This window comes from Ornithorhynchus anatinus, chromosome 4 (assembly GCF_004115215.2).
Source record: "Ornithorhynchus anatinus isolate Pmale09 chromosome 4, mOrnAna1.pri.v4, whole genome shotgun sequence".
In the NCBI taxonomy this organism is placed as follows: Eukaryota; Metazoa; Chordata; class Mammalia; order Monotremata; family Ornithorhynchidae; genus Ornithorhynchus; species Ornithorhynchus anatinus.
The window spans coordinates 32,692,466-32,713,204 of record NC_041731.1 but is presented as its reverse complement, the minus strand read 5'-3'; the positions used below and the strand labels follow the sequence as shown (position 1 = coordinate 32,713,204).

Here is a 20,739-nt window from a genome sequence, read left to right as displayed (position 1 = left end):
TCGTGAGCCCACTGTGGGGCAGGGATGGTCTCTTTATGTAGCTGAATTGTCCCTTCCAGGCAGTTAGTATGGTGCTCTGCACACAGTAAGTGCTCAATAAGTACAATTGAATGCATGAAGTCAGTGCTCAATAAATGCAATTGAAGGAATGAATGAAATATCGAATGATTGAATGAAATATTGAAGGAATGAATGAATGAAATATTGAAGGAATGAATGAAATATAGAAGGAATGAATGAAATATTGAAGGAATGAAATATTGATTGAATTAATGAATGAAATATTGATTGAGTGAATGAATGAATGAAATATTGGATGGATGAATGAATGAAATATTGATTGAATGAATGAAATAAATATTGAACGAATGAAATATTGGATGAATGAATGAAATATTGAATGAATGAATGAAATATTAAATGAATGAAATAAATATTGAATGAATGAAATAAATATTGAATGAAAGAAATATTGGATGAATGAATAAAATATTGATTGAATGGATGAAATATTGAATGAATGAATGAAATATTGGATGAATGAATGAAATAGTGATTGAAAGAATGAAATATTGAATGAATGAATGAAATATTGATTGAATGAATGAAATATTGAATGAATGAATAAAATATTGATTGAATGAATGAAATATTGAATGAATGAATGAAATATTGGATGAATGAATGAAATATTGGATGAATGAATGAAATAGTGATTGAAAGAATGAAATATTGGATGAATGAATGACATATTGATTGAATGAATGAAATATTGGATGAATGAATAAAATATTGATTGAATGAATGAAATATTGGATGAATGAATGAACGCCCGGGCCACGTGCTGTGGGGAAGGGGCGGGGCCGTCCCGGCGCGCCCCCTGCGGTCACGTGGAGGGGGCGCGCGCGACCCGTGACGTCAGGGGCAGTGGGCGTGGCCTTTCTGCGGTCCCCGCCGCTGATTGGTCGGGGGGCGGGGCTTCGCCTTCCCGCGCCCAAGATGGCGGAGCGCGCGACCAAGCGGCCGAGGCCCCAGGTGGGTGCAGGGGCAGGACTGGTCACGTGGCTGGGGGGGGGGCGGTTGGGGGAGGAGGCCTGGGCAACAGGTTGGTGTTTGTTAAGCGCTTACTATGTGCCGAGCACTGTTCTAAGCGCTGGGGGAGATACAGGGGACTCAGGTGGTCCCACGTGGGGCTCCCAGTCTGCATCCCCATTTTCCAGATGAGGTCACTGAGGCCCAGAGAAGTGAAGTGACTTGCCCCCAGTCACCCAGCTGTGGCAGAGCCGGGATTCGAACCCATGACCTCTGATTCCCAAGCCCGGGCTCTTTCCACTGAGCCACGCTTTCTCCCCTAAGCGCTGTACTCTCCCAAGCGTTTAGTACAGTGCTCCGCACACAGTAGGCGCGCAATAAATGTCACTGGTTGATCCCCATCCCACCCTTCGTCCTGGGGGGGCGGCAGGGAATCGTCTTTCCGCTGCTCAGGACACCGCGTGGACCCATCGCTTCCCGAGGCCTGCGCCCATGGCTATCAATCAAGAGAAGCAGCGTGGCTCAGTGGAAAGAGCACAGGCTTTGGAGTCAGAGGTCATGAGTTCAAATCCCAGGTCTGCCACTTGTCAGCTGTGTGACTGTGGGCGAGTCACTTCACTTCGCTGGGCCTCAGTTCCCTCATCTGTAAAATGGGGATTAAGACCGTGAGCCCCACGTGGGACAACCTGATTCCCCTGTGTCTATCCCAGCGCTTAGAACAGTGCTCTGCACATAGTAAGCGCTTAGCAAATACCAACATTATTATTATCAATCGATCGATCGATGGTATTTACTGAGCGCCTACTATGTGCAGAACTCTCTTCGACGCGCTTGGGAGACCACGGTTCCCCCGAGTTAGGCAAGTGCCCTGCTCGTAACGGACTAGGCTTTGTGGGGTTCATTCAGTAGTATTGAGCGCTTACTGTGTGCAGAGCACTATACTAAGCGCTTGGAATGGACAATTCGGCAACAGATAGAGATCATCCCTGCCTAAAGACGGGCTTAGTCTAATCGGGAGAGACGGACGGCAGAGCAAAACAGAATGAAACAAAAACAAGACAACATTCTGATGATAAATAGAATCAAGGGGATGTACACCTCATTAAGGGGTTGAGGGAGGCAGCGTGACCTAATAATAATAATAATGTTGGTATTTGTTAAGCGCTTACTATGTGCCAAGCATTGTTCTAAGCGTTGGGGTGGATACAGGGTCCTCAGGTTGTCCCACATGGGGCTCACAGTCTTCATCCCCATTTTCCAGATGAGGTCACTGAGGCCCAGTGAAGTGACTTGCCCAAGGTCACACAGCTGACAAGCGGCAGAGCAGGGATTAGAACCCATGACCTCTGACTCCCAAGCCTGGGCTCTTTCCACTGAGCCACGCTCGAGTCGATAGAGCCCGGGCCTGGGAGTCAGGAGGTTCTGGGTTCGACCCCAGACTCAAACCCTAGTCTGCTGTGTGACCTTGGGCAAGTCACTTTCAATACGATTGAACCTCGCTTCTCTGGGCCTCGGTTCCCTCGGTGAAAATGGAGGTTAAGGCGATGAGCCCCATGCGGGACGGGGACTGTCCAACCCGCTTAGCTTTGATCTACCCCGATGTTCATTCGTTCAGTTGTATTTAGTAAGCACTTACTGTGTGTAGCACACTCTGCTAAGCGCTTGGGAGCATACAATAGAACAATAAACACACATTCCCTGCCCACACATAATAATAATAATTTTAATAATAATTTTGGTATTTGTTAAGCGCTTACTATGTGCCGAGCACTGTTCTAAGCGCTGGGGTAGACAGAGGGGAATCAGGATGTCCCACGAGGGGCTCACAGTCAATCCCCATTTTCCAGATGAGGTGACTGAGGCACAGAGAAGTGAAGTGACTTGCCCACAGTCACACAGCTGACAAGTGGCAGAGCTGGAATTCGAACTCATGACCTCTGACTCCAAAGCCCGTGCTCTTTCCACTGAGCCACGCTGCTTAGTACACTGCCTGGCACATAAGTGCTTGACAGAAACCATTAAGAGAAAGAAAAATCTCCACCTCCAAGAGTAACCATCCCAACGGGGATGGGACAGGAGACAGACAACAGCACCTCAGGTTGACGTCTATTTAATCGGGCGCGTTGATCGAGTGCTTATTCTGTGCAGAGCACTGTAAACCAGCTTACAGTCTAGAGACGAGCTACTCAGTTGAACCTGCAACTACCTCATCCTGGTGCATTCTGCTCTGTGTCCTTCCTACTGCTCCCGCCATTGAAAATCAGGTTTGCCCGGTTGATAGTGTGAGCTCCTGGCCGTCGGGGAATGCGTGTTTTGTTTCTGAAGCCCTTTCCCCAGTGCTTGGGAGAGTGTGTTGCTCTCCGTAGATTTTCATTCGCTACTCTCGCCACTGCTGCCGCACGTGAAGACGTGAGAGGGAAGGGCGAGAAGCCTCTAAAGCCGCGCGGAGATGCACGTAGGCTTCCAGAAGGGTGGGTGGTTGGCGTGGGAGAAGCAGCGATGGCCCGATGGTTAGAGCACAGGCCTGGGAGTCAGAAGGACCTCCGTTTTGGTCCCGGCTTCGCCACTTGTCTGCCGTGTGACCTTGGGAGAGTCGCTTCCCTTCTCTCTGCCTCCGTTCCCTCGCCTGTAAAATGGGGATTGAGGCGGTGAGCCCCACGCGGGACACGGACGGCGTCCCGCCTGATGAGCTCGGATCTACCCTATCACTTAGTGCCTGCCACATAGTAAGCACTTAAATGCCGTAAGAAAGTCGGGGAGAGGCTTGAACAGACCCTCTGCCTCACAGCATCCGGGTCCCCCCAGAGTGTCCGAGAAGTCCCAACCTAACAACCTCCTTGCTGCCTTCTAGGAAGAAGTCCAGAAGGTCGACTGGCGGAAATGGAAACAACAGAGTAAGAGCAGTGATGTGGTGTTGGGGGGAAGTGGGAGGGAACGGCCTGGGGGCTTTGGGCTCAGCTTCCTCTGGGCCCCTCTAGACTGCAGCGGGCCCGCCCTCCAGATCGGGGCAGGAGGGACTCTCGACCGAACGGGCCCTTTCCGTGTTGTGTTATCCCAGGAAAAGAGGAGAAAAAGAAGTGGAAGGAGATGAAGCTGGTGAAGAAACTGGAAAAGCAGCGAGCCCAGGAGGAGCTGAAGAAACACCAGGAGGAGGAGGAGAAGCAGAAGAAATCCAATGGTAATGGGTTGGGGGGACCTAGAGAGCCTAATCTCTGGGAGGGGAGTCCCCCCCACACCCCCCCGGCGTGTGCAGGGACCATCTTTGGTGCCCTGTGTGGGTTGATCTCTACCGTGGCACTTTGGGGGGCAACTCAGAGGAGGCGTGACTCATGTGGATCAGATTTTTTTTCTTCTTATTTTAATGGTTAAGTGCTTACTGCGTGCCGGGCATGGTACTAAACACTGGGGTAGACACAAGCCAAGCAGGTTGGATACAGCCCATGACCCACCTGGGGGCTCAGTCTCTTTTTTTATGTTATTCGTTAAATGCTTATTATGGGCCAGGCACTATTCTAAGCACTGGGGTAGAGACGACGTAATCAGCTTGGACGTCGTGCGTGTCATTTACAGATGAGGGAGTTGAAGCACAGAGGGGTGAAGTGACTTGCCCCAGGTCACACAGCAGAGAAGTGGCGGAGCCGGAATTAGAATCCGAGTCCTGGTGATTCTCGGACCTGGGCCGTTTCCACTAGGCCACGCTGCTTCTCCTCCCTGCTTACTGGGGGCCAACAGCTTCCCGGGCACAAGAACCCACTTGCAGGTTGGGCAATCCCGAGTTTGTATTATGCCCCATGACGCAAAGCACTGAACTAGACGCCCGGGATCCATACTGAAGATCTGTCTCTGTCCCTGCCCTGAGACACCAGCCCTACTAGGGGAAAACCAGACACCCGGATGGTCAAGTGAGGTACAGAAAGGTCGCTTGAGATGTAAAGGAAGAGTGGGCCGTGGCTTTGAGGGTACGTGGGTAGAGATAGGTCAGGTTGAGCTTCCTGGAGGGAGGTGCCCTGTGTCCTTTTGCCCAGGGGGTGTTGATGGCCTTCTAAGTGTCCCTTCTCTCCTCAGGGAGGCCCTACACCCTGAGCGTGGCCCTGCCCGGCTCTATCCTCAACAACGCCCAGTCTCCAGAGCTGCGCACCTACCTGGCCGGCCAGATTGCCCGGGCCTGTGCCATCTTCTGTGTGGATGAGATCGTAGTGTTTGACGAGGAGGGCGAAGACTCCAAGTAAGGGGACTACTGCCTGTCCTCCCGGGACCGAGGGGGCGGTCGGGCCCGGAGCACCTTTTCCCCCAGCCGCTCACCCCGTCCGTTCGTCGATGGAGCCCGGGGCCCCCTCTGCCAACTTGAGCCAGCTTACGGCAGCTGCCCAGGGTGGGCGCACACAGGGCTGGGAAGAGTGGGAGAGGGCGGTTCCTGGGGGAAGCCCACTTTGGGGGGGTCCTGCCCGGCCCGCGTGAGCGAGGCAGGGACGGGTCTGGGTCTCAGGTCACCGACCGGGATTCCCCCTGCAGGAGCGTGGAGGGCAAGTTTGACGGCATCGGCAAGAAGGGACGGGCCACTGTGCAGCTAGCCCGCATCCTGCAGTATCTGGAATGTCCACAGTAAGGCCGGGGGCTGGGCCGGGGGGTTGGGGGCTGGACCCGGGGGGTCGGAGGTTAGGCCAGGGATTCCGGGGCCAGGCTGCCCCCAACAGACGCCCAGAATGCTTCCTTTAGGAAGCCAAGGAGGCTTGGGCTTCGGCTGAGTGTCTGCCTGGGAGCTGAGGAAAGCCAGCGACCTGGCGTAGCGTGTAGAGCGCCCGGCCTGGGAGGCAGAAGGTCAGGGGTTCTAATTCCGGCTTCGCCCCTTTTCTCCCTTGTGACCTTGGGCGAGTCGCCTAACTTCTCTGGGCTTCACTTACCTCATCTGTAAAATGGAGATTAAGATTGTGAGCCCCAGGTGGGGCGGGGACTGTGTCCCACCTGATTACCCCAGCCCTTAGAACTGTGCTTGGCACAGAGTAAACGCTTAAACACCGTCATCATCCTTTATTCTTTCCTCCAGGTACTTACGGAAATCCTTCTTCCCCAAGCACCAGGACCTCCAGTTTGCAGGTAGAGACTCGGGAGCCTCCCTTTCCCGTCCCTAGGCGGGTTTCTGCAAAGGGAGGGCCCCCGCCGGGAGCAGCACGACTCCTACAGTGGGCTCTTATCTCCCCTTCTGACTCTCCCCGACCCACAACTACCCAGAGGGAGCTCTGCTCTTCTGCACTCCCGCTCACCCCCAACCCTTCCCTTCTCCCCAGGGCTCCTGAACCCCCTGGACGGCCCACACCACGTGCGTCAGGATGAAGATTCGGAGTACCGCGAGGGGGTGGTCCTGGCTCGGCCCTTCAAGCCGGCACGCGGCTCCTTTGTCAACTGTGGCATGAGGAAGGTAGGGAGGGCCCGGCGGGGAGGTGGAGGCCTCCGCTGGGCCTTTATTCCGTGGTACTTATTGAGCGCTTACTCTGTGCAGAGCACTGTACTAGGCCCTTGGGAGAGCACGGTGCAACAGAATCAGCACAGTCCCTGCCCAAAACGAGCTTACAGTCAGGGGGTCTGGATTCAACTGCAGGCTCACCCTAATGATGGTATTTGTTGGGGGCTCAGTATGGGGCAAGCAACTGTTCTAAGCGCCGGGTTAGATGCAGGCTAATCAGGTTGGACCCGGCCCTTGCCCCCACGTGGGGCTCACTGTCTTCATCCCCATTTTACAGATGAGGGAAGTGAGGCACCTTGAAGTCAACTGACGTATCCAAGGTCCCACAGCACACATGTGGAGGAGCCAGTATTAGAACTCAGGCTCCTCTAACTCCCAGACCCGTTCTCTAGCCCCTGGGTCACGCTGCTTCTCATGCTAAGCTACCCCCTTGATTGATTGATTGATCGATTAGGGGACCCTGGTGCTGTGGGATAGAGGAGGAAGAACGGGGCGTTGGACTCAAAGGCTAACAACGAGCTTACCGTCTGTCCACTCGGCCGCACTGCTTCTGGGTCTCGCTGGCCTCTGTGGACTGTGGGTGGCCGCTATGAGGACCCGAAGGCTACCATCCTCATTAATAATAATAAGTGGTATCTGCTAAGCACTTACCATGTGGCACTGTACTGTCGATAGATGATAATCAGGTCCCCGCCAGAGCTCGTTCCTACCACTGTGCGGTTAGAAACAGCCTCAGCGGGAAGAAGACCAGGCCCTAGATGTCCACCCCCTCAAGCTCTTTGTTGGTAAGAACCAGCAAGGGCTCAGGAGTCTGGAGGAGCATTGTGTGTGTGTAGTTGTGGGTACGTGTGTGTGCGTGTACAATACTCGCCGGGTGGTTGGAGCTCTTCCAGTTCTCATTTAGGGGAACTGGGTTCTTCTCTGTGCTGGCTACCCTTTCCCTCCGACCCCGGAGCTTGGAACGGGGCCTGGCCGGTAGCAAGCGCTTAACAAATGCCATTTAAAAACCAAACCGAACCCAAAAAACCCTTTCTTTCCCAGACTCTTCTATGGTGGCAAGGGTTCCAGCACCCCCTTCTGGTGTAGAGAAAACCCTTCTTCCTCCCAACTACCCCACTTTGCTCTGTGTCAAGCTACTGGCGTTGCCGGGGGGAAGAAGTCGGGTCTCATTTTCCATTCTGCTTCCCTCCCCGGCCCTAGGAGGTGCAGATCGACAAGCAGCTGGAGCCGGGGCTGAGGGTCACCGTGCGGCTAGACCGGCAGCAGATCCCAGGTACGCTGCTTCCAGCGTAGGCCCTCTCCGCTCCCTGACTCGGGAGCACCTTCTCCACATCCACTCTGGGACTCGGCCCTGTAGCCCCCCTCACACTTGGCTGCTGGGTCCCAAAGATTGGGCTGGGGTTTTGGGGGATGAGGGGTCATGGGGCGGGGGCGGGAAGCCTCACAGCTCTTCCTGGCTTCCTTTCCAGAAAGCAAGAACCACAAGGGCCGGGTGGTGTCTTCCCAGGAGCCCCGCACGGAAGCCGGCCTCTACTGGGGCTACAGTGTCCGCCTGGCCTCCTGTCTCAGTGAGTAACCAACAATGGCTACCTGACCCTGGGGAGGGGGAGGTCTCCTTGGGGGGTGGAGGGCTGCGGAGAGGAACGGGGGAAGGCCGGGCCCTTAAGTCTTGGCGTTTCCGGCTGCTAGGTAGCATCAGGGCCCCCCCCCCCCCCCAACGTGGGAGTTGGCTGTGGTAGGTAGGGAGAAGCCCCTGGGCTAGCAGAGGGCAGCACCCTAGGTTAATTAGGAAACAAGAGCGAAGGAGTCTGAAGGCCAGAAGCCTGATGGGATGACGGCTGTAGGCTGTAACGGACGCCCGCTGCCGGCAGGGAGGTGAGAGGAAACAGCGGGGGCCGGGGCCTGGTGCTACCCGAAATCCTCCACTTCCCAAGGATGGGGGGCATTTTGGGGAAGAGGTAAGTAGCCCCTGTCTGGTTGGGGCCCTGAAGCCTGAGAGTGAGAGACGCTAGCCCTGGGTTGTGCCTAGTGAAATCACTTCCTCAGGGAACTTCTGAAATCTCTCCCAGGCGCTGTGTTTGCCGAGGTCCCCTTCAAAGACGGCTACGACCTGACCATCGGCACCTCGGAGCGAGGCGGGGACCTGGACTCGGCCCGGCTCCCCGACTTCCGGTGAACTTCCCTTCCCCCCCGGGTTCCCCCAGCCGGGGAGGGAGGCCGGTGTCTTTCAGGGAATGGGGAGCCCAATGGATGGATTTTCCTCCTCCTCCGGGTCCTGACTTCTCCCTCTCTCTCTCGCTTGCTCCACTCCCCCTCAGCCACGCACTCATCGTGTTCGGCGGGCTCCAGGGGCTGGAGGCCGCTGTGGACGCAGATCCCAACCTGGAGGTGGTGGAGCCCAGCGTCCTCTTCGACCTTTATCTCAACACCTGCCCCAACCAGGGCAGCCGCACCATCCGCACAGAGGTGGGAGCCCAGCGCCCCTTTGGCACGCACACTGCCACCCCTTTCACTGTCTGGTCCCCCTTGCTGGTGGGCACCGCTCTGAACTACGCTCCGGGGACGTTTGGAGGTCAGGGACTTCTGCCGCCGCTGTAGCTGTCCCTCTTCCTAACCCAAAGATCTCAAGTTAGATCGTGCAGAAACACAGGGGCTCTCAGAACCGTACAATATGCCATCTCTTGAATAACCGATTTAAAATGCTAAGCGTTTACTACGGGCTGAGCACTGGGGTAGATCCAAGATCATCAGGTTCCACATGGGGCTGCTCACAGTCCAAGGAGGAGGGAGAACAGGTATCGAGTCCCCATTGTGCAGATGAGGGAACTGAGGGTCAGGGATGTTAACAGTGACTTGCCCAGGCCATACAGCAAGTAAGTGAGCAGGGCCGGGGTCAAAACCTGGGTCCTCCGACTCCCGGGTCCAGGCTCTTTCCACCGGGCCCCGCTGCCTCCCTTTAAATCCTCACCGTGGCCACAGGTGTTGGGAAGGGGCCGGAAGGCTCCCCAATCCCAGAGAGAAAGTAGGGGAATGAGGACCTGAATACAGTCCACCATCCTTGCCCTCACCCACCCCGTTGAAATAATAATTACGGTACTTGTTAAGTGCTGACCCTGTGCCAAGCACTGTTCTGAGCGCTGTCTGCTGCCTTCCCCTTGCAGGAAGCCATCCTCATCTCCTTGGCATCCTTACGACCCCGGATCATCCAGGCTGGGGCCAAGCCTTGCTGAAGGGCAGGAGGACAACGCTGATGGCTACAGGAAGGCCCATCTCCCGGGCATCAGGATCAGCTGGCTCTGCCTTCTGCCACAGAAGTTGGGGTGGGGGGCGGGGAGGGGGACAGGACTGGCCTTTGCCCGTCCCGCCCAGGCCGGTGGACCCAAGAACCGGAGCAGCCTCCGTTTGGGTCCGAGGAGCGGGGAGCAGAGTGGCGGGTGCCAGTACGGACGGTGCTGGCCCCAGGCAGACAATAAAACAGAACCTCTCGTCACGCTAGGCCTCGCGACCACTTCTTGTCTCGAAAAATAACTTAATTTAACCCTCTGGCCCCCGAGCCACGCGTCCTCACTTGTCCCCCGGCGTGATGGCCCTGAGCTTATTCGTCCTCTTGAGGATGTTGGGCACAAAGAGCAGGCCCGAGGCCCGCTCGATGCTCTCGATGGGCACCAGGAAACGGTCCAGCGGGATGGTCTCGTCCACCGGGGCGTTGGGCATCACATAAGATCGCAGCTCTACCAGCCCGCCCTCCGCCTCGAGGATGAGCACCTTGAAGAAGTGGGTGGGCACCGCCACGTGGTTCTTACCGATCACCTGGTACTTGACGTACATCTTCCCGTCGGCCTCCTGCCTGTGGGTGAGGAGAGGGAGGAAGAGTGGAAGGGTAAAGGGGGTGAGCTCCATCTGGGCAGGGATCACGTCCACCAACTCTATTGTCTTGTACTTTCCCAAGGACGACTCTTTTCTAAGGGCCGAGGACAGTGCACTGCCCACAGTAAGCTCTCAATTCATTCAATCCTATTTATTGAGCGCCTACTGTACAAAGCACCCTATTAAGTGCTTGAGAGGGTCCAATCTAACACAAAACCGACACAATCCCCGTCCACAATGAGCTCACACACTGGGCGGGGGAGACAGACATTTATACGACTAAATAAACTCCAGATAGATTAAAACTACTGATTGGAAGGTGGGACTGCCCGCTTCAGAGGGGGGCAGTGGGAGAGGGTGCTTTAAGGGCTGAGGAATTGATGAGAACATGGCAGGGGCTCGCCTCGGACCCTTCTCTTTCTGAATTCAATCGAGGGGCACACCGGGTTAGAGGCCCCGGCCGGTGGTGCTCGGGTTCGGAGGCCCCGGCCCGCTTTCTCGCTTTCAGAAGCGGCCCCGCTCAGCCTCGGCTCCCCACTCTGCCAGGCAACCGTGAATCAGGCTGGGGCCTGGCGCTCCCGGTGAAAACCCAAGGGGAGGGAAAGAACTCCCCCTCTCCCGCGGCATCCCACCTCCGTGGGCTAGCTTCAAGTGGCCGTGGGCACGTGGGCGGACTATATATCTCCTCGTTCGGGTGCCCGGGCCGGGGGTTGAGGGGGGCCTCACCTGGGTAGGAAGAGGGGGCCGGTGCAGACGTAAACGTTTTTGTAGATGCTGGTCAGGCTGCGGCAGTATTTCTCCAGGTTGTTCCAGGCGTGCTGGTTCAGGTGGGGCACCTGGGTAAGTGGGGGAGGTTAAGGCCCAGTTTCAGTCCAACTCTGATTTTGCGGCTGTTTGTATTCTTATGGGAAATCGGGGGGGTGCGGTGGGGCTTTCCTAAAAGGAGTCCGGCCTCACCCCTACAACGGTCTCCATTTCCGAGAAGCCTCCGCAGGGATCTGCAGGCTTCCTAACTGATATCCTAGTTACTATTATTTATTATTATTATTATCCACTAAGCCAGGGCTGTGTTCCACCCGCTTATCTCGTGTCCACCCCAACGCTTAGTACAGTGCCTGGCACCTAGTAAGCACTTAACAGACACCCTAATTACTATTATTATCCACTAAGCCAGGGCTGTGTCCAACCCGATGATCTCATATTTCCCCCCCCCAACGCTTAGTACAGTGTCGGGCACCTAGGAAGCACTTAACTGATACCCTACTTACTATTATTTATTATTATTATCCACTAAGCCAGGGCTGTGTTCCACCCACTGATCTCGTGTCCACCCCAACGCTTAGTACAGTGCCTGGCACCTAGTAAGCACTTAACAGACACCCTAATTACTATTATTATCCACTAAGCCAGGGCTGTGTCCAACCCGATGATCTCATATTCCCCCCCCAACGCTTAGTACAGTGTCGGGCACCTAGGAAGCACTTAACTGATACCCTACTATTATTTATTATTATTATCCACTAAGCCAGGGCTGTGTTCCACCCACTGATCTCGTGTCCACCCCAATGCTTAGTACAGTGCCGGGCACCTAGTAAGCACTTAACAGACACCCTAATTACTATTATTATCCACTAAGCCAGGGCTGTGTCCAACCGATGATCTCATATTTCCCTCCCCCAACGCTTAATACAGTGTCAGGTGCTTAGGAAGCACTTAACTGATACCCTAGTTACTATTATTTATTATTATCCACTAAGCCAGGGCTGTGTTCCACCCACTGATCTTGTGTCCACCCCAACCTTTAGTACAGTGTCAGGTGCTTAGGAAGCACTTAACTGATACCCTAGTTACTATTATTATTATCCACTAAGCCAGGGCTGTGTTCCACCCACTGATCTCGTGTCCACCCCAACGCTTAGTACAGTGCCGGGCACCTAGTGAGCACTTAACAGACACCCTAATTACTATTATTATCCACTAAGCCAGGGCTGTGTCCAACCCGATGATCTCATATTTCCCCCCCCAACGCTTAGTACAGTGTCGGGCACCTAGGAAGCACTTAACTGATACCCTACTTACTATTATTTATTATTATTATCCACTAAGCCAGGGCTGTGTTCCACCCACTGATCTCGTGTCCACCCCAATGCTTAGTACAGTGCCGGGCACCTAGTAAGCACTTAACAGACACCCTAATTACTATTATTATCCACTAAGCCAGGGCTGTGTCCAACCGATGATCTCATATTTCCCTCCCCCAACGCTTAATACAGTGTCAGGTGCTTAGGAAGCACTTAACTGATACCCTAGTTACTATTATTTATTATTATCCACTAAGCCAGGGCTGTGTTCCACCCACTGATCTTGTGTCCACCCCAACCTTTAGTACAGTGTCAGGTGCTTAGGAAGCACTTAACTGATACCCTAGTTACTATTATTTATTATTATCCACTAAGCCAGGGCTGTGTTCCACCCACTGATCTCGTGTCCACCCCAACGCTTAGTACAGTGCCGGGCACCTAGTGAGCACTTAACAGAAACCCTAATTACTATTATTATCCACTAAGCCAGGGCTGTGTCCAACCCAATGGTCTCGTATTCCCGCCCCCCCCAACGCTTAGTACAGTGTCGGGCACCTAGGAAGCACTTAACTGATACACTAGTTACTATTATTATTATTATCCACTAAGCCAGGGCCGTGTCCCACCCGCTGATCTCCTGTCCACCCCAACGCTGAGTACAGTGCCGGACACCTAGTAAGCACTTAACAGACACCCTAATTACTATTATTATCCACTAAGCCAGGGCTGTGTCCAACCCAATGATCTCGTATTTCCCCCCGCAACGCTTAGTACAGTGTCGGGCACCTAGGAAGCACTTAACTGATACCCTAGTTACTATTATTTATTATTATAATCCACTAAACCAGGGCTGTGGCCAACCCACTTATCTTGCATCCACCCCAGTGCTTAGGGCCTGAACCTAGGAAGTGCTTAAAAAACAGCCAAATTATAGGAGGCACTAAGGCAGGGCTGTGTCTCAACCCGCTATCTGGTATCCAGCCCAGCGCTCGGTGCCTGCCAAGCGCTTAGCAAATACCGTTAGAAAAGCCAAAAAGGGATATCTGCCTCCCTAGGCCCAAGGTCTTTCGGCTGGGCGCCCGGTGAGGTCGGGAGGTGACCTGGGGGGAGTGAGCCGCGGGGTGACCGGGGGTGACGGGGGGCCGGGCGGGCCGGGGGTGACCGGGGGGGGTGACCTAGGGGATGACTCGGGGAGAGCTGGGGGCGACCCGGGGGTGACCTGGGGAGTGAGCCGGGGGTGACCAGGAGGTTGGGCTGGGGGTCACCCTGGGGTCGGGCCTGGGGGTGACCGGGGGGGTGACCTAGGGGATGACTCAGGGGGAGAGCTGGGGGTGAGCTGGGGAGTGAGCCGGGGGTGACCAGGAGGTTGGGGCGGGGGGGGGGTCACTCGGGGGTCGGGCCTGGGGGTGACGGGGGGGGGGTTGCCTAGGGGATAACTCAGGGGGAGAGCTGGGGGTTGACCTGGGGAGTGAGCCAGGGGGTGAGCCAGGGGGTGACCTGGGGGTGACTGGGGGGGTGGGCCAAGGGGTGACCGAGGGGGGTGGGGGGGGGCGAGTCAAGGGTAGCCTAAGGGGGTGACCTGGAGAGTGACCCAGGGGGTGAGCCAGGGGATGAGCTGGGGGCCGGGCCTGGGGGTGACCTGGGGGGTGAGCCAGGAGGTGGTCTGGGGAGTGACCCGGGGGGTGAGCCGGGGGGTGACCTGGGGGGGTGACCTGGGGGCTGAGCCAGGGGTGGCCTGAGAGGGTGACCCGGGGGGGTGACCCGGGGAGCGAGCCAGGAGGTGACCTGGGGGTCGGGCCTGGAGGTGACCCGGGGGGTGACATAGGGGGTGACTTGGGGGGCGACCCAGGGTGTGGGCCGGGAGGTGAGCCCTGGGGGTGACAGGGAGTGACCTGGGGGGCGAGCCGGGGTGTGAGGCCGGGGTGGGGGTAGGTCCCGACCTGCGGGGCGACGTTGCTGAGAAGAAAGGTGTCGTCCATGCGGGCCTGGCTGCGGCTGTGGTTGGCGGCGGCGGCCAGGTGTCCTCTCTGGAAGCCGCTGTGGCGATAGTCGAGGTCGGTGGCCCGGTGATAGGGGTGCAGGTCGGGGTCGGGGCGGAAGGCGCAGGCCCGGCGTCGTGCGGGGCCCCGCAGCTCCTCGGCCCGCAGCCGCTCCAGCACCCAACGCGCCCCGCGACTCCGCGCGTCGTAGCTCAGTACATAGCCCCCTCGCACCTGCAGCCCCCGGGGCTCCGGAGCCCCGTATTTCAGGGCCGACGCCCCCGCCTCCACCACCGCCCCCTCCCCAAACACCCCCGGCTTTCTTCCCCACGCCGCCCCCGCCCCCAAGCCCAGGGCCACGCACAGGCCTCGCCCCACCCACCCCCGCATCCCCCCACCTCGAGGCGCTGCACTGTGCGCGGTGCGCGCTGCACGGTGCAAGACGCCGCCTCCCTCCAAGGCGTTTGACCTCGGGCCCCTCCCCCTGCGGGCCCCACCCCCTTGGCCCTTAAAGGAGCCGCCTGCGGACTCCCCTTTGGACGCCCCTCGGGTTGGTGGGGCTTCGTAAGCATCAGCTTGGCAGGTGTTAAGCGCTTACTAGGTGCAGAGTTGGGGGAGATACAGGGGACTCAGGTTGTCCCCCGAGGGGCTCCCAGTCTTCGTCCCCATTTTGCAAATGAGGGAACTGAGGCAGAAAGAAGTGAAGTTGGTATTTTGTTAAGCGCTTACTGTGTGCGCTGAGGGAGGACAGTCTTCGTCCCCATTTTGCCGATGAGGGAACTGAGGCACAGAGAAGTGAAGTTGCTATTTGTTAAGCGCTTACGGTGTGCGCTGGGGGAGATAGAGGGGGCTCAGGTTGTCCCCCGTGGAGCTCCCAGTCTTCATCCCCATTTTGCAGATGAGGGAACTGAGTCACAGAGAAGTGAAGTTGGTATTTGTTAAGCGCTTACGGTGTGCGCAGGGGGAGATACAGGGGACTCAGGTTGTCCCACGTGGGGCTCCCAGTCTTCATCCCCATTTTGCAGATGAGGGAAGTGAGGCAGAAAGAAGTGAAGTTGGTATTTGTTAAGCGCTTACTATGTGCGCTGGGGGAGATACAGGGGACTCAGGTTGTCCCCCGTGGGGCTCCCAGTCTTCATCCCCATTTTGCAGATGAGGGAACTGAGGCAGAAAGAAGTGAAGTTGGTATTTGTTAAGCGCTTACTGTGTGCGCAGGGGGAGATACAGGGGACTCAGGTTGTCCCACGTGGGGCTCCCAGTCTTCATCCCCATTTTGCAGATGAGGGAACTGAGGCACAGAGAAGTGAAGTTGGTATTTGTTAAGCGCTTACGATGTGCGCTGGGGGAGATACAGGGGACTCAGGCTGTCCCACGTGGGGCTCACAGTCTTCATCCCCATTTTACAGATGAGGGAACTAAGGCACAGAGAAGTGAAGTTGGTATTTGTTAAGCGCTCACTATGTGCAGAGCGCCGTTCTAAGCGCTGGGGGAGACGCAGAGAAATCAGGCTGTCCCACGTGGGCTCACAGTCTTCATCCCCATTTTGCAGATGAGGGAACTGAGGCACAGAGAAGTGAAGTGACTTGCCCACAGTCACACAGCTGTCAAGTGGCAGAGTTGGGATTCGAACTCATGACCCCTGACTCCAAAGCCCGGGCTCTTTCCACTGTTGGCATTTCTTCAGCGCTTCCAACTGCGGTGCCTACAGTGTCATCCATTCAATAGTATTTATTGAGCGTGCACTATAATAATAATGTTGGTATTTGTTAAACGCTTACTACGTGCAGAGCACTGTTCTAAGCGCTGGGGGAGATACAGGGGAATCAGGTTGTCCCACGTGAGGCTCACAGTCTTCACCCCCATTTTACTGGTGAGGGAACTGAGGCCCAGAGAAGTGAAGTGACTGGCCCACAGTCACACAGCTGACAAGGGGCAGAGTCACTATTCGAACCCATGACCTCTGACTCCCCAGCCCGGGCTCTTGCCACTGGGCCATACTGCTTCTCTAATAATAATGTTGGTATTTGTTAAGCGCTTACTATGTGCAGAGCAGTGTTCTAAACGCTGGGGGAGATACAGGGTCATCAGCTGGTCCCACGTGGGGTTCACACTTTTAACCCCCATTTTCCAGGCGAGGGAACTGAGGCGCAGAGAAGTGACTATCCCACAGTCACCCAGCTGACAAGGGGCAGAGCCGGGATTCGAACCCACGACCTCTGACTCCAGGTCAGAGTTCTTGCCACTGAGCCACGCTGCGTTTCTTCAGCGCCTACTCTGTGCCAAGCATATTTGTTCCCTCCTTCCATCGTCTTCCTTCACTTATTGAGCGCTTCCGGGGTGCCGAGGACCGTCTATCTGTTGCCGACTTGTTCATTCCAAGCGCTTAGTACAGTGCTCTGCACATAGTAAGCGCTCAATAAATACTATTGAATGAATGAATGAATACTAAGCGCTTATTGAGCCTTTACAAGGTGTAGAGCACTGTTCTAAGCCTTTATTGACTGCTTAGGTGGTGCAGAGCACCGAACTAACCGCCAATTGAGCGCTTACAGGGTGCAGCGCACCGTACTAAGCACTTATTCACCACTTATGGAGTGCAGAGTACTATAGTAACCACTTATTGACCGCTTACGGGGTGCATAGCCCTGTACTAACCGCTAATTGACCGCTTATGGGGTGCAGCGCACGGTACTAACTGCTTATTGACCACTTACGGGGTGCAAAGCACTGTACTACTACTACTACTAATGATGATGATGGTATTTGTTAAGTGCTTACTATGTGCCAAGTACTGTTCTAAGCGCTGGGGTAGATACAGGGTCATCGGTTGCCCCACGTGGGGCTCCCAGTCTTAATCCCCATTTTACAGAGGAGGGAACTGAGGCCCAGAGGAGTGAAGTCACTTGCCCAAAGGCACCCAGGCGATAAGTGGCAGGGTCGGGATTAGAACCCACGACCTCTGCTTCACAAGCTGGGCTCTTTCCACTAAACCACGCTGCTTCTGTAAGCAGCTCAATACTAAGCGTTTATTGAATGCTTACAGAGGGCAGAGCGCTGTACTAAGCGCTTGCTGGGCAGTTACAGGGTGCAGAGCGCTATACTAAGCGTTTATTGAACGCTTACAGGTTGCAGAGGGCTGTACTAAGCACTTACTGGGCGGTTACAGAGTGCAGAGCGCTATACTAAGCGTTTATTGAATGCTTTCAGGGTGCAGAGCACTGTACTAAGCGCTTACTGAGCGCTTACAGGGTGCAGAGCCCTGTGCTAACAATAAACAGTCACCCAAAGAGACACAAGGAGTTTACAGTTTAGAGGGGGAGTGAAGTGGTTTAGTGGCAAGAGCCCGGGCTGGGGAGAGTACAACCCAATTAGCAGATATGTTCCATGCCTAAAAGCTCCTTGTGGGCGGGGATGGCTCCTACCAACTTTCCCAAGTGCTTAGTCCAGTGCTCTGCACTCAATAAGAGCTCAATAAATACACCATTTGTCGACCGAGAAGTGGTGGAGCTGAGATTAGAACCCAGGCCCTCTGACCACGTGGGACAACCTGATTCCCCTGTGTCTCCCCCAGCGCTTAGAACAGTGCTCGGCACCTAGTAAGCGCTTAACAAATACCAACATTATTATTATTATTATTAGTCTCCTCTGCCTGATAATGATACTAATAATGATGGCATTTGTTAAGCGTTTACTATATGCCGAGCACTGTTCTAAGCGCTGGGGAAGATACGTCATCAGGTTGTCCCAAGGGGGCCTCACAGTCTTCATCCCCATGTGACAGATGAGGGAACTGAGGCACAGAGAAGACAAGTGACTTGCCCAGAGTCACACGGCTGATCAGTGGTGGAATCGGGATTAGAACCCACGACCTCTGACTCCCAAGCCCGGGGTCTTTCCACTATGCCATGCTGCTTCTGTAAGCAGCTCAATACTACGCTTACAGGGTGCAGGGCACTGTACTGAGCGCTTACTGAGTGGTAGGGAGTCCGTGCTCGGGAGATCCTCAGTAAACAGCAGGTTCGAAACAACTTCTCACCTTCCCAATCAAACCTCATCCTCCACCTGACTTTTCCATTACCGTACAAAAGCGCTCACTGTGTGCCAAGCACTGTACTAAGCACTGGGGTAGATACGAGATAATCAGGTTGGACACAGACCACGTCCCACATGGAGAATCACAGCCTGAATCCTCATTTTACAGATGAGGTAGCTGAGGCTCAGAGACTTTTAGTGATTCGTTCAAGGTCACTCAACAAACGAGGGGTGGAGCCAGAGCTGGAAATTAGAACCCAGGTCCTTGGTACTCCTGGGCCCAGGCTCTCCCCACTAGGCCATGCTGCTTCTCCCTGTCTCACAAGCCCCTGACCTTAAGAGCCCAGGCTTGGGAGTCGGAGGATGTGGGTTCTAATGTCGACTCCGCCACCTGTCTGATGTGTGACTGTGGGCAAGTCACTTCACTTCCCTGTGCCTCGGTTCCCTTGCTTGGAAAATGGGGATTAAAAAGTGTGAGACCCACGTGGGACCACCTGATGACCACCGCAGCCACCGCAGCGCTTAGAACAGTGCCTGGCACATAGTAAGCGTTTAACAAATACCATCCTCATCATCCTCCTCCTCAACTCAGCTCTCTCGCTAAACCTGCGTATTTGATCCGTCACCAAATTCCGCCCGTTCAACATTCGCAATATTGCTAAATCCGCCCTTTCCTCTTCAAATTACTACCACGTTAATCCAAGCACTTAATAATAATAATGTTGGTATTTGTTAAGCGCTTACTATGTGCAGAGCACTGTTCTAAGCGCTGGGGGAGATACAAGGCGATCGGGTTGTCCCACGTGAGGCTCACAATCTTCATCCCCATTTTACAGATGAGGTCACTGAGGCCCCGAGAATAATAATAATATTTGTATTTGTTAAGCGCTATGTGCAGAGCACTGTTCTAAGCGCTGTGGGAGATACAGAGTAATCAGATCGTCCCATGTGAGGCTCACAGTTAATCTTCATTTTACAGGTGAGGTAACTGAGGCACAGAGAAGTTACGTGACTTGCCCACAGTCACACAACTGACAAGTGGCAGATCCGGGAGTCGAACCCATGACCCCTGACTCCCAAGCCCGGGCTCTTTCCCCTGAGCCACGCTTCTTCTCTACCCTCTCCCGCCTCGATTTCTCGCTCAGCCTCTTTGCTGACCTCCCTGCCTCTCCTTCCCTTCAGTCCACGCCGCACTCTGTTGCCTGGGTCATTTTTCTACAGAACCATTTAGGCCACATTTCCCTCTCTCAAGAACCTCCACTGGTTGCTCATCCACCTCCACCAGAAACTCCTCACCAGCGGTTTTCAAGTACTCCAATCACCCGTGGGTTCGAATCCCGGCTCTGTGTGACTGTGGGCCAGTCACTTCATTCTCTGGGCCTCAGTGACCTCATCTGGAAAATGGGGATGAAGACTGTGAGCCTCACGTGGGACCACCTGATGACCCTGTATCTACCCCGGCGCTTAGAACAGTGCTCTGCACACAGTAAGCGCTTAATAAATACCAACATTATTAACATCATTCCTACCTAGCCTCTCTCATTTCCTACTCCAGCGGTTTGCTCCTCTGATGCCTCAATCTCGCCGCCGACCTCTCGCCCACGTCCCTCCCCCCTTCATTTCTGACACCTTCAAAGCCCGACTGAAGGGACGTCTCCTCCAAGAAGCCTTCCCCAACCGAGCCCTCATTTCTTCCCCTCCCGCTCCCTTCTGCATCACCCTGGCACTTGGATTTGCTCCCTTTAATTCACCACCCCCGACCCTCAGCCCCACCACACTTAGGTATCTGTGATTTATGTATTTGTATTAACGTGTCTTCCCCTCTAGACTGTAACCACATTATCGGTAGGGAATGTGTCTGCCAACTGTTATATTGTACTCGCCCAAGCAGTTAGTACAGTGCTCTGCACACTGTAAGTGCTCAATAAAGAAGATCAATTGATAACAAAATGGAACAAAGGTTAATGGCAAGATTATGTGTTTCCTGTCGACGGACTCCTAGAGGGTAAGGTCTATGTTGATTCCTTCAAATAATGGCCAGCAGCTTGAGGGAATCAAGATGCGGCTCCTAAATCTGGCTCCGCCACTTACCTGCTCCATTTTTTTCATCTGTAAAATGGGCATAAAATACCCATTCTCCTATCCCTTTTAGGCTGCAAACCTCCGGTAGGACAGGGACTCCCTGCAATCTGAAATTCTCATATCTACCCCTAGCGCTTGGCATAGAAAGAGCTTAATAAATACCAATATCATTACGTGGCTCAGTGGAAAGAGTCCGGGCTCGGGA

The 20,739-nt window shown here is 54.7% G+C and overlaps 2 protein-coding genes across 2 annotated transcripts; one reads left to right on the top strand and one right to left on the bottom strand.

Moving 5' to 3' along the window:
- The first annotated feature begins 941 nt into the window (after positions 1 to 941).
- On the top strand, positions 942 to 9,983 carry SPOUT1 (SPOUT domain containing methyltransferase 1). The gene is made up of 12 exons (XM_029063966.2): positions 942 to 1,035; positions 3,884 to 3,926; positions 4,091 to 4,210; positions 5,098 to 5,257; positions 5,545 to 5,634; positions 6,077 to 6,126; positions 6,318 to 6,448; positions 7,694 to 7,766; positions 7,963 to 8,061; positions 8,563 to 8,665; positions 8,812 to 8,959; positions 9,655 to 9,983. The coding sequence occupies exons 1-12, from the start codon at positions 1,000 to 1,002 to the stop codon at positions 9,721 to 9,723; spliced, it is 1,122 nt and encodes a 373-aa protein (XP_028919799.1). The 5' UTR covers positions 942 to 999; the 3' UTR covers positions 9,724 to 9,983.
- Positions 9,981 to 14,810, bottom strand: ENDOG (endonuclease G). The gene is made up of 3 exons (XM_029062727.1): positions 14,382 to 14,810; positions 11,087 to 11,196; positions 9,981 to 10,340 (listed from the first exon to the last, which is right to left on the bottom strand). The coding sequence occupies exons 1-3, from the start codon at positions 14,808 to 14,810 to the stop codon at positions 10,058 to 10,060; spliced, it is 822 nt and encodes a 273-aa protein (XP_028918560.1). The 3' UTR covers positions 9,981 to 10,057.
- Positions 14,811 to 20,739: the final 5,929 nt, after the last annotated feature.